The 17,069-nt window shown below is 34.9% G+C and overlaps 1 protein-coding gene across 1 annotated transcript in view; it reads left to right on the top strand.

Moving 5' to 3' along the window:
* LOC138308650 (oxysterol-binding protein-related protein 2-like) overlaps positions 1 to 17,069 on the top strand; it is a 69,419-nt gene that overhangs the window by 17,411 nt on the left and 34,939 nt on the right. Inside the window, 1 exon segment of the mRNA XM_069249689.1 lies at positions 6,040 to 6,115. Coding sequence (XP_069105790.1) covers positions 6,040 to 6,115 — 76 coding nt within the window.

Below are 17,069 nucleotides of genomic sequence, written 5' to 3'. Positions count from 1 at the left end.
CAAAATTATATAAAATGTTATTTGACACAACCAACAATCTTTACCAACCTGAAGAACATGCTTCACAGTAATGAAGTTTTATGGAGACCATTTCATTTTCTAATTAGTTTTTTTAATTTTTGAAGCTGTCTCATAATAAACTTTGGAAGGATATAACAGTTAAATCCTTTATTGAAACCATCCTTGGTTCAAACCTGATTCCCTCCCTTAATTTGTTCAGTTCTTGGTAACTCCTGTTGCCCAATTAAATACCAGTCATTTTTGTGCATGGAACCCTTTGACATATTATAGTGAGGATTAAGTGTGTCAGCATGTACACTGCCAGATGAACACGTTCAATTATACAATGCATATTGCATGGGAACAGTAAAGGTCTGGAAATACAGTATACTAGACCAGATATCTCCATGTATGGGGGTACTTTTCCCTGATGTACAGATGTTGTTATATGTTTGAATTTATTGTGCTAGTTAATACTACCATCCCTGGAGTGTAGAGTATGGTATTGATTTCTAGCTCTGTAGTTATTACAGATGGAACCGTTGTAGACTCAGGTGAGGTCTCTAAACATTATCTTTCTCTAGTACCTTGTTTCCTGGAGATAAGATAGATTTTATAGTCCAACACCAACAACAGTATCAACATCAAATTTTCAGATCACTATACCGGGAAATATTGATAGTTTTGTTTCTGTATTTGGATTTGAGTTCAACACTATGAATGTGTGTGTTCATGTTAATGGTAAGCATGTTTTGGGATGGGTATATCAGTATTCACTACTAAAGGGATAGAGAAGATTAATGTTTAAACAACTGACAAAGGATAGTTCAGATGTCACAACATATTTGCACATTAAACCTCCACTTCTTGGTCAATAATTTGAATCTCATGTGGGGCAGTTGTAGAGGTACTGACCGCTGGTTGGTGAGTACTCATAGCTTTCCTTAACCTCCTTTAATGAGCTTTCTGGCTATTAATAAAGTTATGAAACAATTTTTTAAAGGCCCACTACCTTTCCGGAGCAAAATTTAAAGGTTTCTTAAAAACATTAATAACAAAAGAAAATATATATCGATGGCTTAAGAAGAGGTTACAACACGAAACATATGCAAGATTTCCTGTCTAATGTACGATAACAGTGGAGATTCATTTCGCTGTTTTGCCGTCTAGCGCAGTGATAAACAACTACCGCGCGGCATTTAGGACGACGGCGGGAAACATAAAACGACCCGCGCTATGAAAATTAACATTTTATTTATTCTAATTAAACAGTTCTGAAGGTGATGATAAGTGTACTAGTAAACGTATAGTTAATAAATCCTCCGACTCTACAAAATTATTGATCTCGTTTTACATTCCTATTTCAAAAATTAAAAGCCGTTTCGGAAAGGTAGTGGCCCTTTAAGTTGAAGATTTAAAAAAAAATGAAAAAAAGCAATACAACTAATTGAAGTACAGCTAGCTATATATATAGAGAGAGTACACAGAGGTCTAAATTCAAAATTATTTGCATGTTTCTGATCATGAAGTCTGATCCTCTGGTATTTTGTTACAAAGTTTTGTGTGAATAAAATTGTTATATCTATTGTAGAAAATGTTGGCCTAATATCTCTCCAGTCTAAATAGAGATCTCCCCAGGATAACATACTGATAGATTGACTTCAGCTTAGAGTTGGAGAAGGAACTCCAGGACGTGCTTTATTGTATCAGGAGAGTCTAAAGTGCTTTGTTTTCACTTGCCTGGCTCCGAGGAGGCTCTGGGAAAAATATCAATGACATCTACTTATGAGGGGTTAGTCCGAGGAATTATGATCCGGAGAAGAACACTCCAGTGTATTGTTTCCGAACTGGAACCTTCATTCGCTACGAGAACATCCATTATACTGTCAATGGTAAATGGTCAGTGTCCGTCAGTCGGGCTTTTATAAGACAAGATGGCTTAATGCTTCCATAGTATTGGACTAAATAGAGGCCAATTCCACTCTATAGCTAAGCACATCTGGAATCATATATACGTAATTTTAAACAAATAATTTTTCTTTATATTTTGTGAATGAAGTTTGTGTTTTCTTATTACTGTATTCAACACAATAAGCGTGCAGTGTGCTTACAAATTTAATCAAAGTAAACGGGTGCTTCAGTTATATATAAGACCAAATTTGGGCAGAACATTTCATAACATTATTGCTGCAGTGTAAGTCAATATACAAAAGAAAACTAATAGAGAAACCTACTAAGCTTTGATAGTTTCAGTATTTGTTTCCAAGTATTATTTAGTTGAATATGATATCACGAATAACCTGCCAACACATGGAACACATCAGTGGTTTTACTCCGGGTACTCAGGCTTTCTTCCATCAATAAACCTGACAGGGCCGGGATCCTTACATGACTCTGACTGTAAATAGGATGTTAGGCTAATAAAACCAAAACCCAGAGACGGAGGACATCCTATAACCACTCGTCCACAATAACTATAAATACTAGAATGAAGCATTGAAGATTGACCATGCAGGCTCAGATTTCTCGAAACAATAGTGTTGACTCAAGTCAGAACTTCAGTTTTTCTCCTTACGTAACATGCCGGATGTAAAACATTTTGACTTAAGTCAGTTTTTGACTTAAGTTTGTTTGAGAAATTGGGGACAGGTGCATATACAAGTGACAGCTAGTAGTGTAGTAGTGCAAGTATTTTCAACTGATTTATACTTATAATATTTGTCTCATGTTATGTATTAGTGGTATTGGTATTTCCTAGTTCTGAAAGAAGGACAGACTGTATGAACTAGTACACACGCTGTGTCCTTGTTTTATTATGCAACCTGTTATGTGTGTGTAGTGGAAACCAGATGTGACAGGTTTTCAGACGGCGTCAGTGTTTGGAGGTAGGAACTGATGCTGGTATAGTCCTTGGAGTATAGAGGTGACGCTGTAGGTTTTCCTCGGGGAGGGTACCTACATCACTGTGTGTTGTATCAGAGCACTAGTTTGTGGGAAGCTTTATAATACCATCAGTTTTATGTTCCTGTTGTGTTTACTATAATGTGTTACATGTAGTTCAGAGTGGGACTTTCTAAGCACTGTAAAACAAGCTATCAGAATTTCAACGCATGCCCTTGACTTGTAGATTACCAAAATATATATGTACCAAACATATAAGCCTCCCTCCAGCCGACATCTTCACTTTCAAATCAATAACCGTACAATGAGATGAAAATTTGATGAAATTGGAGTAGCATATTCCTAATTACTTGATTAACATGTTTATGTGTGTTACATCTACATATAAGATGAGGAAGTCATTATTGGAAAACATTGAAGTTCCCAAGGTAGAATACCAGGTATGTCGTTCTCAGACACATATGTATATATATAATACCTGTGGTTTCTTTGCATAATTTTCATTGAAATGAAGAACAGATATTAATATACAAGTTTTAAGATACCAAGAAGGAAATCAAAGGGTAAGAAAAGCAGTGCCATTTTCTAGTATAGAAAATTTCCGAAAGTCAATTGTAACAATATCACTCACTAAATCACCTTACATGGGATGTCCGTATATAGATTTACAGCCAATTGTTCCTCGACTCTGATGTATGTAGATCAGTACAAATGGTAGTCATAAGTCAATATGGTTGATGTTGGTGAGCTGGAGGAGGGTTATACGGAGCTCGTTTATCTGGGAAACTAATTCATCATCAGATACAGTGCTGTAAGATGTATTGTATCCCTGATGGACTCGGAGGTTTCCATGGATGACAGGGACTCCTTAACTTTGTGTGGAATCAATATCTCACTTTCTAAGGCCTGATAATCGCGGTGATCAGAATGCCTTTCTCACTTGCTTTCATCTTCTAATTGACATGTTACCCAATCTTGATTGCTCTTATCAGTATCATCTTAAGGGAGCCTTGGTGGCCAGTGGCCAAGTAGTTCAGATGTTGTCCCGACATATTACCAGAAGCTGTCCACCCCTGGGTCGTTAGTTTGAATCCCATAAGGGGAAGTTGCTAGGTACTGACCACTGGTTGGTGTTTTTTCTCCAGGTTCTCTGGTTTTCCTCCACCATCTCAATCCAGCTGGCATTTAATGATCATAGCTGGTCTTTAGGACGTTAAACTAATTATCAAACCAAAATTCTGAAGTTCCAATCCTGAACACAGAATCAGGAAGTTTTAGTTTACAGTATCTCCATCTTACTTCAATTTTAAATATCATGGTAGCAAATCTGTAGGTTGTTGGCTTTTCCCTGGGAATTCTGGGTTTTCTTGGAAATAATCGTTATGATAGTATGCATTCTTATTTATTGTTAAATGACACATTGAATTTTAATTTTGAAATAATTGTTTTTTATCTTATCAACTTTTAATTTTATGCCCCCCGCAATGAAATAATTGAATCGAATACGTCTGTAGACACATCTTTGTCTGACGTACTCCTCCTAAACTACTTGACAGATATTGATAAAATTTGGTACACAAAACCCTGACATAAAGGGGAGTTGAGAAAATTATTTAGGTATTTAAGTCGTCCATCCTGGCAACAGTTTTAGTTGTTTCAGAAACAATAATGGGCCTTTATTTAATTAAATACCATTGTAACGACCCTATATCTATAGTTATAACATTTCTATAGATGAAACCTAATGCATGCATGTAATGTTTGACATTAACAGCAATGTATACAGTAATTACTTAAATGACTTCATGCGTAAATTTCACTGCATCAGACACACAACTTTTTACAGCTGATGTTTTCATCACTTCCTGTGTATGTCTATTAGTCTCTTTTTTATTTGAAAATGAACTGATAAAATATGAATAATCACATGTCACAGTTGACTGGTTTTTATGACAAGATGGTTACGTTTTCGCATATGAGTCATGATAATCTACAACTTACAGGGACAATGATTCATGAAAATTGATGATAAAGGTTAAACGCGTACATTTATATGTTACAACTAAGCAATCAATGCGTACATAAGGCTGTATATATATATATAGTCATTAAGATTGAACTCATTTTGTAATTACAGTTTTCGATCATTAGACACAAACTTGTGATTACAGTTTCAATTAAAATCAAGGTCACTTTGCTTCTGTCATTAAGTTACAGTTAGTTACTGTAATATTGCTGTTACAGGAATAGAGCTGAAGGTCAAGGTCATCTAAATGTTGATGCCAAAGATTACATGTCTCCAAGGTCATGATTTGGGTTTGATCATGGTCAAGGTCACATATTGTCCCACGCATAAGTGTTAGTCATTAAAGATGCTCCACTTCCGACAGAGCATAAATGATGGTATTCATCATTTGAACAATAATTGTATGCCCAATTAACACAAAAAATAACATAAAATAATTTATTTCGCCTTTTGTGCATTCGCAATCAGTACTTCATTCCATATAGGATATAGTGCCACAGATTTTTTTCAGGATGCAATTAATTATTTTTCATATTTTTAACTTGAAGCATTTGCATATTACAGAGTTACCTGCCCTTGGAGGTAGGTATTGATTGTGACATCAGTTGTTTGGGAGTGTAACATTATGTTTTTCTGTGAAAATGATTTGAATTTTGCTCAGAAAATACTGATATCATAATGGATACCTACTCGTAAGGGAGATCACTCTATAGTATACAAGGACACAAACAATATTGTTTCATGGTTAAGTGGTCTTTATGCATAATGTAAAACCATTAAATTCCGTTGGACATTTAATTTTGTTTATTTCGTGGGTACATCAAAATACGACAAAAATAAAACAAAAGAAAATTTAACTAGAACGTAATCTTTATAATTTTTAGAGTAGGTCAAATTGTGTTTATAAACTTACTATTGATATTTGTATTCCTAGGAATTTAAAAAAAATCTTATTAGTAGGAGTTTTCCCACAGAGGCAGTGGCTATTAATCAGCTTGACAATTTACTGTAATTTATTCTGTTTCTCTATCTGAATTTGATTGTGTTTTGATCATTATTTAACATTGTTTGTTATCAATGTATTACTTATAGATTTTCCTTTCTATCTTCAGGAGCTGGCTTCCTGTTCCCATGTTTGATAGAAATGACTTCAGTATATGGAGTATACTCAAACAATGTATAGGCAAGGTAAGGAGCTGACGTTTAAACTACCGTATTCAACCCAATAAGCATCCACATCCCTATAAGCAGCCTCCCCCTTTTTTGAGCTTCAATTTCACTTACTTCAAATTAAATACAGACTGAAAATATGAAAACTTTGTATTCTTACTGGTTTTTTTTGCAAATGGATTTATGGTTTACTTTGTAGAATATTTTTGACAGACAAGTCCAAATATTTTTTTTAAGCACCCCTTGATTTGCTTCAATTTTTTTTACCGCCATTAGGGGGCTTATTTGGTCATTAATACGGTATTTGTTTTACATCATTTATGGAAGATATGTAACTTACACAGACCATTTTTGACTGTCCCGGATGTAAATGTACATAGGGTTCATAGTGTGGAGGAAAGCTTGATACAACCTAAAGGATCCGGCACTGGTGATCTATTGGCCTTTTTACATCAGGATCAAACTCCTGGCTGGTCGGGTGATCAGCCTGGTGAAATGTGATACCTTATAACTATGCAGGAGACAATCTGGAGTGATCAAGCAGGTGACCTCTGATCTATAATGCTGAGTCTTGGCCCAAAATCCGACTCATTAAAAGTTAGCAGATCGATACAAGATCAAGGGAACTGTAGTAGTTAAGGTGTCCCAACATTGGCAACCAGCTTCTATTAAGTACAATGCAAGATCTCTTTGACCTTCTAAAGCTAAGACGTTTGACATTCAGTAACTTTCCTCCCATCAATATGTCTTTGACCTACCAAAGTTAAGTTGTTTGACATTCTGTAATTTTTCTCTTCATCAATATGTCTTTGATCTACCAAAGATGTTTGACATTCTGTAACTTTCCTCTCATCAATATGTCTTTGACCTACCAAAGATGTTTGACATTCTGTAACTTTCCTCTCATCAATATGTCTTTGACCTAGCAAAGATGTTTGACATTCTGTAACTTTCCTCTCATCAATATGTCTTTGACCTACCAAAGATGTTTGACATTCTGTAACTTTCCTCTCATCAATATGTCTTTGACCTACCAAAGATGTTTGACATTCTGTAACTTTCCTCTCATCAATATGTCTTTGACCTACCAAAGATGTTTGACATTCTGTAACTTTCCTCTCATCAATATGTCTTTGACCTACCAAAGATGTTTGACATTCTGTAACTTTCCTCTCATCAATATGTCTTTGACCTACCAAAGATGTTTGACATTCTGTAACTTTCCTCTCATCAATATGTCTTTGACCTACCAAAGATGTTTGACATTCTGTAACTTTCCTCTCATCAATATGACTTTGACCTACCAAAGATGTTTGACATTCTGTAACTTTCCTCTCATCAATATGTCTTTGACCTACCAAAGATGTTTGACATTCTGTAACTTTCCTCTCATCAATATGTCTTTGACCTACCAAAGATGTTTGACATTCTGTAACTTTCCTCTCATCAATATGTCTTTGACCTACCAAAGATGTTTGACATTCTGTAACTTTCCTCTCATCAATATGTCTTTGACCTACCAAAGATGTTTGACATTCTGTAACTTTCCTCTCATCAATATGTCTTTGACCTACCAAAGATGTTTGACATTCTGTAACTTTCCTCTCATCAATATGTCTTTGACCTACCAAAGATGTTTGACATTCTGTAACTTTCCTCTCATCAATATGTCTTTGACCTACCAAAGATGTTTGACATTCTGTAACTTTCCTCTCATCAATATGTCTTTGACCTACCAAAGATGTTTGACATTCTGTAACTTTCCTCTCATCAATATGTCTTTGATCTACCAAAGATGTTTGACATTCTGTAACTTTCCTCTCATCAATATGTCTTTGACCTACCAAAGATGTTTGACATTCTGTAACTTTCCTCTCATCAATATGTCTTTGACCTACCAAAGATGTTTGACATTCTGTAACTTTCCTCTCATCAATATGTCTTTGACCTACCAAAGATGTTTGACATTCTGTAACTTTCCTCTCATCAATATGTCTTTGACCTACCAAAGATGTTTGACATTCTGTAACTTTCCTCTCATCAATATGTCTTTGACCTACCAAAGATGGTTGACATTCTGTAACTTTCCTCTCATCAATATGTCTTTGACCTACCAAAGATGTTGACATTCTGTAACTTCTCTCATCAATATGTCTTTGACCTAAAAAGATGTTTGACATTCGAACTCTCTCCCATCAACACAAGATTCCATAGATGTTTGGAAATTTGTACACTCATCAATATGACTTTGACCTACCAAAGATGTTTGACATTCTGTAACTTTCCTATCATCAATATGTCCTTGACCTACCAAAGATGTTTGACATTCTGTAACTTTCCTCTCATCAATATGTCTTTGACCTACCAAAGATGTTTGACATTCTGTAACTTTCCTCTCATCAATATGACTTTGACCTACCAAAGATGTTTGACATTCTGTAACTTTCCTCTCATCAATATGTCTTTGACCTACCAAAGATGTTTGACATTCTGTAACTTTCCTCTCATCAATATATGACTTTGACCTACCAAAGATGTTTGACATTCTGTAACTTTCCTATCATCAATATGTCTTTGACCTACCAAAGATGTTTGACATTCTGTAACTTTCCTCTCATCAATATGCATGTCTTTGCCCTGCCAAAGTTAAGATGTTTGACATTCTGTAACTTTCCTCCCATCAATATGTCTTTGACCTACCAAAGATGTTTGACATTCTGTAACTTTCCTCTCATCAATATGTCTTTGACCTACCAAAGATGTTTGACATTCTGTAACTTTCCTCTCATCAATATGTCTTTGACCTACCAAAGATGTTTGACATTCTGTAACTTTCCTCTCATCAATATGACTTTGACCTACCAAAGATGTTTGACATTCTGTAACTTTCCTCTCATCAATATGTCTTTGACCTACCAAAGATGTTTGACATTCTGTAACTCTCCTCCCATCAATATGTCTTTGACCTACCAAAGATGTTTGACATTCTGTAACTTTCCTCTCATCAATATGACTTTGACCTACCAAAGATGTTTGACATTCTGTAACTTTCCTCTCATCAATATGACTTTGACCTACCAAAGATGTTTGACATTCTGTAACTTTCTCTCATCAATATGACTTTGACCTACCAAAGATGTTTGACATTCTGTAATTTTCCTCCATCAATATGTCTTTGACCTACCAAAGATGTTTGACATTCTGTAACTTTCCTCTCATCAATATGTCTTTGACCTACCAAAGATGTTTGACATTCTGTAACTTTCCTCTCATCAATATGTCTTTGACCTACCAAAGATGCTTGACATTCTGTAACTTTCCTAGCTCTCATCTATATGTCTTTAACCTGCAACAGCTATGTAGAAACCAAGTGGTTTAATTTGGTGTCTGAATTCTACCTCTATATAAGCCCTCCACCTCGGGGCAGTTAGTTCTGAAATTACACAGGAAATGAGTTGAATGAGCCTATGTCTAACAGATGTTGAAAGGTTATTTATGTATAGCATTATTTGTTTACCATCTTCTGGACAGCCAGGGTCATTTAAGGACATGCCAGGTCTTGGTGACAGAAAGTCAGTCTCATACTTGTAGAAAACCAGTGACCTACAGTTTGTACCTGGTTACTGCCTCACATTATAAGGCTTTGTCAATGGCAATTGAACCCAAAGGTAGAGGAGGACTAGTGGTAATATATCTGGGACACATTACCGGGTAACCATTTAGCCAGTGTGACTGGCTGTGGTCCCTATAGAGCAAGCCAGATAGAATACAGATCTGATGTTGATTCTACTACTGTAGTTGCTAGTATTTGCAGTGGTTTTAAATAAAATTCCTGAAATGTATCAAAATTATGGTTTTACGAATCTTTCGTGTGAAAAAAGTTCCAAACAAAAAAGCGGAATTTTACAGTTTACAAAATTTAACAACTATTAGTTATGTCTAGATACAGTAAAATGGTAGCTGTTTAATTCAGTGGTACAATAGTGGAAATTAAATGATTCTACTGAAACGTTTGCTACCATCAGAGAGAGCACATCTTACTGATTCTGTAGTGGATGTTTATGTAACAGCAGGCTCACCGCTATCTACAGTGTAAATATTAACTCTTCCCTGAGTATCTGATAAACGTTTGTTTGATGAAGATAATTAGTGGGTGTTAAGATGCCTTGATAAGATAATGGGGATTTATCATAATAGACCTATGTAAATTGTTAGACATTACAGGTCAAGAATCTTATTTGGAAAACCACTTGCCCGAATTAAAGATTTCAGTCTAATTTTACCCAAAACAGGGCAATTAACATTAAAACCGGGCAAGATTACACCAATTTTCATTTGCACGGGAGCATATTTAACTGGTCTCGGGCCATCGGACTTGGGATATTTCTTGCCCTGCATTACTTTATTAAAAGCCCCTTCCTCTAGAGAAATTTTGCTGCATTTTTCCAATTTCATTTAAATATTAATCCAAAAGAAATGTTTTTGGTAGACAGAAGTTTTTCATGAATAGCTTATAAGAAAGACATGAGTCCCTGGAATGATCCTTTTTTGTGAAAATCACTACCTTATAATACACTGTGAAGGGCTGGAATATAAGACTCTTTCATATATGGATAAGAAGGATAGGGATATTCTACCCAAGGGTCACAAAATGTAGAAAACCCGAGGCTTGCCGAGAATAGAATATCCCTATCCTTCATATCCACATGTGAAAGAGTTTTTCTTTCATAGCTCGACGTTCCATTGCAGTTTTACTACTTTGATATCCTGCCATTTTAAATAAATTTGGGAAAAATCATGACTGCAACATAATTCTCCATACATGAAATTTGCATGATATTTTCAACACAAATCCTATTGTTTGCATCCTTTCTAGTAAATCCAGCCTAGTTTCTGAAAAAAATGTCATAATTGTACCTAGAAAATAGTAATTTTGTTGATGCTGTGACATCACAAGGCTTTATTGCATGAGTAGCCATGTAATATAGACTCAGACGACATGAGTGTATTGCCTTAGAGAAGCCAGTATTACACATGTAGGTATGGGAGAAAAGGATTTCCCTACCCTAAAATTTGTCTATAGGCTTTATCCTATACCGACCTGTTTCCAATTGAAATTTCTATGTTGTTGGTGTAGTATGACTGTATTGGTGCCTGGCATGCAGTACAGTGAGATAACACTTTAGAGTAGGCATTATATAGTTCTATTACAAAGAGACATATTAATCGTACCGCAGCCTCCCAGATATTAATGGGGATATCAACCCAGCAGGGTCTACAATGTACAAACTTGTCTGATGCCTTACTAGTAATGCATGCTCTTTTCCTGCATGTGTATATCCCAGAATTTGAACTCATAATGCAAATATATACCGGTATGTTAATTTCAGAATTCTATCGCTGGAATGTACGTAGGATACTGCACCTGGATTTCAAATGGTTTCAAACAAAAAACAAGTTTATCTACTTCCTCATCATCCCATTCCTATAAGCACCCCTCCTCCTCTTTAGGCTTCAATTGAGCTTACTTCGAATAAAATGCAGACTGAAATTATAAAAACTGTTGGTTTTCTTTAGGGCTGAAACGATAAGTTGAATAATCGGAGGCGATTAGATTAATGAAAATGATGGCTGATAATCGATTAAAGATTTTATTAATCGTTAATCGTAACATGCATAGCAATTAGCGCATTGTAAGCTGACTAAACACGTTGACAGATCACAGATTTCTGAGGAAGCCATTCCGACTAGTTTCATCTCTTTATGTACACGTTTTGAACTCAACAAAGCATATATATGATTTGAGAAATACTTGTTAAATTACGTATCTGTGGAATTTAAAGTCATTAATCAATGAGAAAGTGGATGTCATGAGAAAGCTTGCAACACGCTGTTCGCCAATTTTTACTAGCGACCGGCTCCATGTTGTTACGTCAGAGGCCTTATTGCCGCCGGGAAGCTCAGGGGCGGAAGGAGCAGTAATCTTGAACAGTTTAATTTTACTATTGCATGTCTTTATCATATTAAAAGAATGGTTTTGTTCATATTCTAATTGAAGATAAGAGTTGTTGATTTATTTTATTTTTTTCATCACTGAAATAAAAAAAAAATCATTGACGAAAACTTAGTCATGTTGCTCCGTGGCGATCCAGATTTAGTTGATTAGTCCTACGTGTGAAAGTCACGTCAAAACAGCGGGTTAGCATACTGGATTTAAACGATGTTACAGAAGATGATACAGGAACGGAATTCAGAGCTTATTTGGGATAAAATAAATCTGTTCTTATTTGTTGGTAGGCTTATATTTTGTAAGGCTTGAGCTCTGTCATATCGCACAGTAGATGTTATTATTAGTTGATACCATAACATGGCGGACGTTTTCAGTAGTCAGAAGTGAGACAATATGGTTGCCTTCAATTCAAGTGATTACCGTATTCGACCCAATAAGTGCCCTTGTCCCTATAAGCGCCCCTCCCCCTTTTTGAGGCCTCTATTTCAATTGCCCATGCATAAATAAGGACCAAAATTACATAAAACAGTATAGATTTGCAATAATTTCGACTTATTAGCACCTTTTCATTTTTATCAATTTTTAAGCGCCCTAGGCGCTTATTGGGTCAAATACGGTAATCAATTACATGTGACCGAATAATCGAATACAAAAATCACTAATCGTTTCAGCCCTTATAGTTTTCTTACCGATTTCTTCTGCAAATTGATTTATAGCTTAGTTTGTAGAATAATTTTATAAAAGGCTAGTCCAAATTTGTTTCAATTTAACACCCCTGTATTTGCTTCAATTTTTTAGCGCCCTGGGCGCTTGTTGAGTCAAATGAAGATTGACTTTAGGTCCTGTGCGCTTGTTGAGTCAAATGAAGATTGACTTTAGGTCCTGTGTCTTACATTGATCTATAATCCATTGATAATTAAAATACCGGGTATGTGTCTTATAGGAAAATTCCAGAATGTTCTGTTTTCTCTAGTTATTGAAAAAGACATATATTTGAAACAAGGAAGTAAGAAATATAATGCACTTTAGTATGACTTGATGCAAAGCTATAAGGTAGAACAGATGAAAAATTAGTTTAATTTTAATGGTTTAAAGCATAAAAACATCAAAAATAAACAAGTGTATCTGAGTATTTGCAATAAATCTATTATAACTATCTACTTAAATGGAAATTTCTAAATTAGAAAATTAGGTCTAAAATTGATCATCAGCTTTTGGTAAGGCTTAATTGATTTCATTGATGTTTCTGATTAGGTCACTATTTACCGTATTTGATCCAATAAGGGCCCGGACATTTCGAAACAAAAATGGAAAAAATGGAAAGGCTCTTAATAAGACGAAATTATTGTAAATCTATACCGTTTTGATAGTTTTGGTCTTATGCCCAGGCAATAGAAATGAGGTCTCAAAAAGGAGAGGGGCGCTTACAGGGACATGGGCACTTATTGGGTCATATACGGAAGTTATAAGTTCTGTTACCATAGCTTTTAATCTGGTAGCTAGTCATGAAAACTCTTGAATAGATTATTTGTCATTTCCTTGCTTTTGAGAACCATCTTGCTTTGTCCATCGCTTGTGCCGTCACGTCCATCGTTATTTTTTTGGTCAATCAGAAATCTGAGATGGCCACCCTCTTGAGACAGTTGGTATTGTCAGATGGCTACAAGGCCCTTGGGCCTCTTGTGATCACATTATGATTCTGTTCCACCACATGCTGTCAGTGCCAAACCCAGGTTTTTGTCCAGTGCAGTGTCTGCACCCAATAGCTCTTAATATTTGTAGCATGTTAATCTAAATAAAGCAAAACTTATTAATTAATTTTCTCTGTGGCCAAGCCATTAACATGACAGGGCCCGTATGTACTGTACATATGTTTGTGTAAAGTGTATGAAAACAGCAATGACATGCTGGTAGAGGTTTAGTTTTACATCAGAGAGCTTCCTCACTGATCAGCAAGCAAGTTTATAGCTTTAAATACTGGTACTTAGATAGATATTGTTGATGAAAGGAAACACTACTGTTATAATTATGACATTCTCCTGGCATTTTGCATTAGATCAATACTCGCTAGAGTTGTGTAAAGATCTGTACCTCTTTCTGTAGACTTCTACTTTCACTGTTCACATCACAAGGTGAGTTTTTAAGTTGTATTGTTTAAAGATGCTCCACCGCTGACAAATGGTATTTTTCTCTATCAAAAACAGGAGCAGACAAATTAGTATTTTTCTTCAGTTACAAAAGTTACTTACTTTAAGCCATTACCACAATTGAAATGTTTGAGCTTCTAATTTTTCTTCAATATAAAAATATTACAAATAATTAATTGTATCCCGCAAATATTCCGTGGCACTATGTTCTATATGGAATGAAGTACTGATTGTGCATGCACCGGAAGCAAAATCAATTATTTTAAATGATTTTTGTGTTGGTTAGACATACATATACACGATTAAACACCAATTTATGTTCAAATGATGAGTGTCGTTTACGCTCTATCGGTGGTGGAGCATCTTTAATGACTGTTCAATCGCAAGTATTTACTATAAACCAACTTATTTTTGCATGAGGTATAATTTAGCGATCAAGGTTAAGTATGAAAGTTTATTTCCACGATTTGGTATCTTCCAAAATTCTTGCACATTTAGATTTATATATATATTTCCATTTAATTTTAAATCTGTGAAACTAAATCTCCACCAAATTGCTTCAAAACGAAAATCCCGAAATTTAGAAGTCACAAAAGGAAGTTGGTTTACTGCAATATCAAGTGATATTTTTTAAAAATCACGATTTTAAGGATTTTATCAAGTGAGGCAAACATTTTCAATTCTTAAAGATGAAAAGAAATTTGCATTTTCTGTAAAGATTTTTGATTTGAGGAAAAAGAGATGGCAAACATCTGCCTATTGTAATGTTTAAATTTGCTATTCTGCAGACAATCGTTTTGGGAGTTACGTAGTTAGCATGAAAATAAATTCCTTTTGAAGTAAAATTGTTTAACATCACCATCATAGTTTTGAATGCTTCTTTGTATAAAATTGTTTAACATTCATTTCCTTGATTTTGAGAATCAATTTGCTTTGTCCGCCGCCTTCTACCATCCGCCGTAATTGTTATTTTTTGGGTCAATCATCACAGGAATCCAAGATGGCCTCCATCTTGAAATATATATTCAAATATTTTCTTACTTATTTGGTATCAGATGGCTATAAGGCCTGAAGGGCTCTTGTTTATGTTATTATCCTGTTTTGCCACATGCTGGGGCCTATACAACAAATTGTGATATAACCATACAAATGTTAAACATGTCTTTGCTAAAGATACAAAAACATACAGTTTGCCATGTAGTCTTTGTTTAAACAAACAAATACATATGGTTTACCATGTAGTCTTTGTTAAACATACAAATACATATGGTTTACCATGTAGTCTTTGTTAAACATACAAATACATATGGTTTACCATGTAGTCTTTGTTAAACATACAAATACATATGGTTTACCATGTAGTCTTTGTTAAACATACAAATACATATGGTTTACCATGTACTGGTTTACAATACATAGGTTTACCATGTAGTCTTTGTTAAACATACAAATACATATGGTTTACCATGTAGTCTTTGTTAAACATACAAATACATATGGTTTACCATGTAGTCTTTGTTAAACATACAAATACATATGGTTTACCATGTAGTCTTTGTTAAACATACAAATACATATGGTTTACCATGTAGTCTTTGTTAAACATACAAATACATACGGTTTACCATGTAGTCTTTGTTAAACATACAAATACATATGGTTTACCATGTAGTCTTTGTTAAACATACAAATACATATGGTTTACCATGTAGTCTTTGTTAAACATACAAATACATATGGTTTACCATGTAGTCTTTGTTAAACATACAAATACATATGGTTTACCATGTAGACTTTGTACTCTTGTACAAAGCTCTTTGATGGTTAGCATGCATGTGCCCATTTCTCTTATTGTGGGTTTGAAAAAATCAATACGAAAGCCCGAAAAATTGTAGCAAAAAACCAGAAGATTAAGTATATAGTGATACCAGGCGATCTCTTTCATCTTCCCTGGAATCGTAACAACGGATGATGAATCTGAAATGGATAGTCAAGGCAGTGAGGCTACGACGAAACTCCGACGGAACTCCGCTGCCTGTGGTTCGGTCCCGCGCTTTATAGGCTCCAAATGAAATAAGTGGGTGTTGCACAGCACCGGCAAGACAATGATAAATGGGCAGAAATCCATTCTCAGAATGTTCTGTTGGAATTGTTACGATAAGCAGAGACAAGCCAGTTGATTGCTTGGGTGGAAAACAGTTCAAAATAGATATTTCATTTTCAGTTTTGAACAAGATAAAAATGTCATAAATTCTGGTTTCTATCCATATATGGGATTTTGTTTGTTCTTTTTGATAGATGTATTCTCAAGATAAATTTTTCTGGAAATGTAATGATATATGTTGTTGGCATGCAAATTGTGTTTTGTACAAGGTGGCATTCTTATTCTTTAAATTTTTATTAAAAAAAATTGTTCATATATATCATGCTATGACACATGTGTATCCACGGTTTCCATTGCCTTGAATTTGGTAAAAGGGACCACTGTAGCTTAGTGATTTAAAAAAAGATGTCTGAATTTAAATCTACCATTAGCCCATGCAATCCCTGTATAGGCAAAGTTGCAATTCCGAAGTGTTTTGAACTCCTAAAACATTTTGAGCGTCAATGTGTGAGTGCAATGACTGGTTTGCTAATGCCACCATTTTTTTCATTTTTTTTTTTTTTTTTTTTTTTTTGAAAGATTACAACATTTAAGATTTGCAAGGGCCCAATTTTGGTGAAATATTATTGCAATAGAGGCTGTTTTTAATAATGGTCCATAATTTTATTGAAAATTGGTATAGAGAGATTCTAATATATGCAGAATACAGCA

The sequence above is a fragment of the Argopecten irradians genome, chromosome 15, assembly GCF_041381155.1.
Source record: "Argopecten irradians isolate NY chromosome 15, Ai_NY, whole genome shotgun sequence".
Classification (NCBI taxonomy): domain Eukaryota; kingdom Metazoa; phylum Mollusca; class Bivalvia; order Pectinida; family Pectinidae; genus Argopecten; species Argopecten irradians.
Note: the sequence above shows the minus strand (reverse complement) of the source record. Positions and strands in the feature narration are given on the sequence as shown.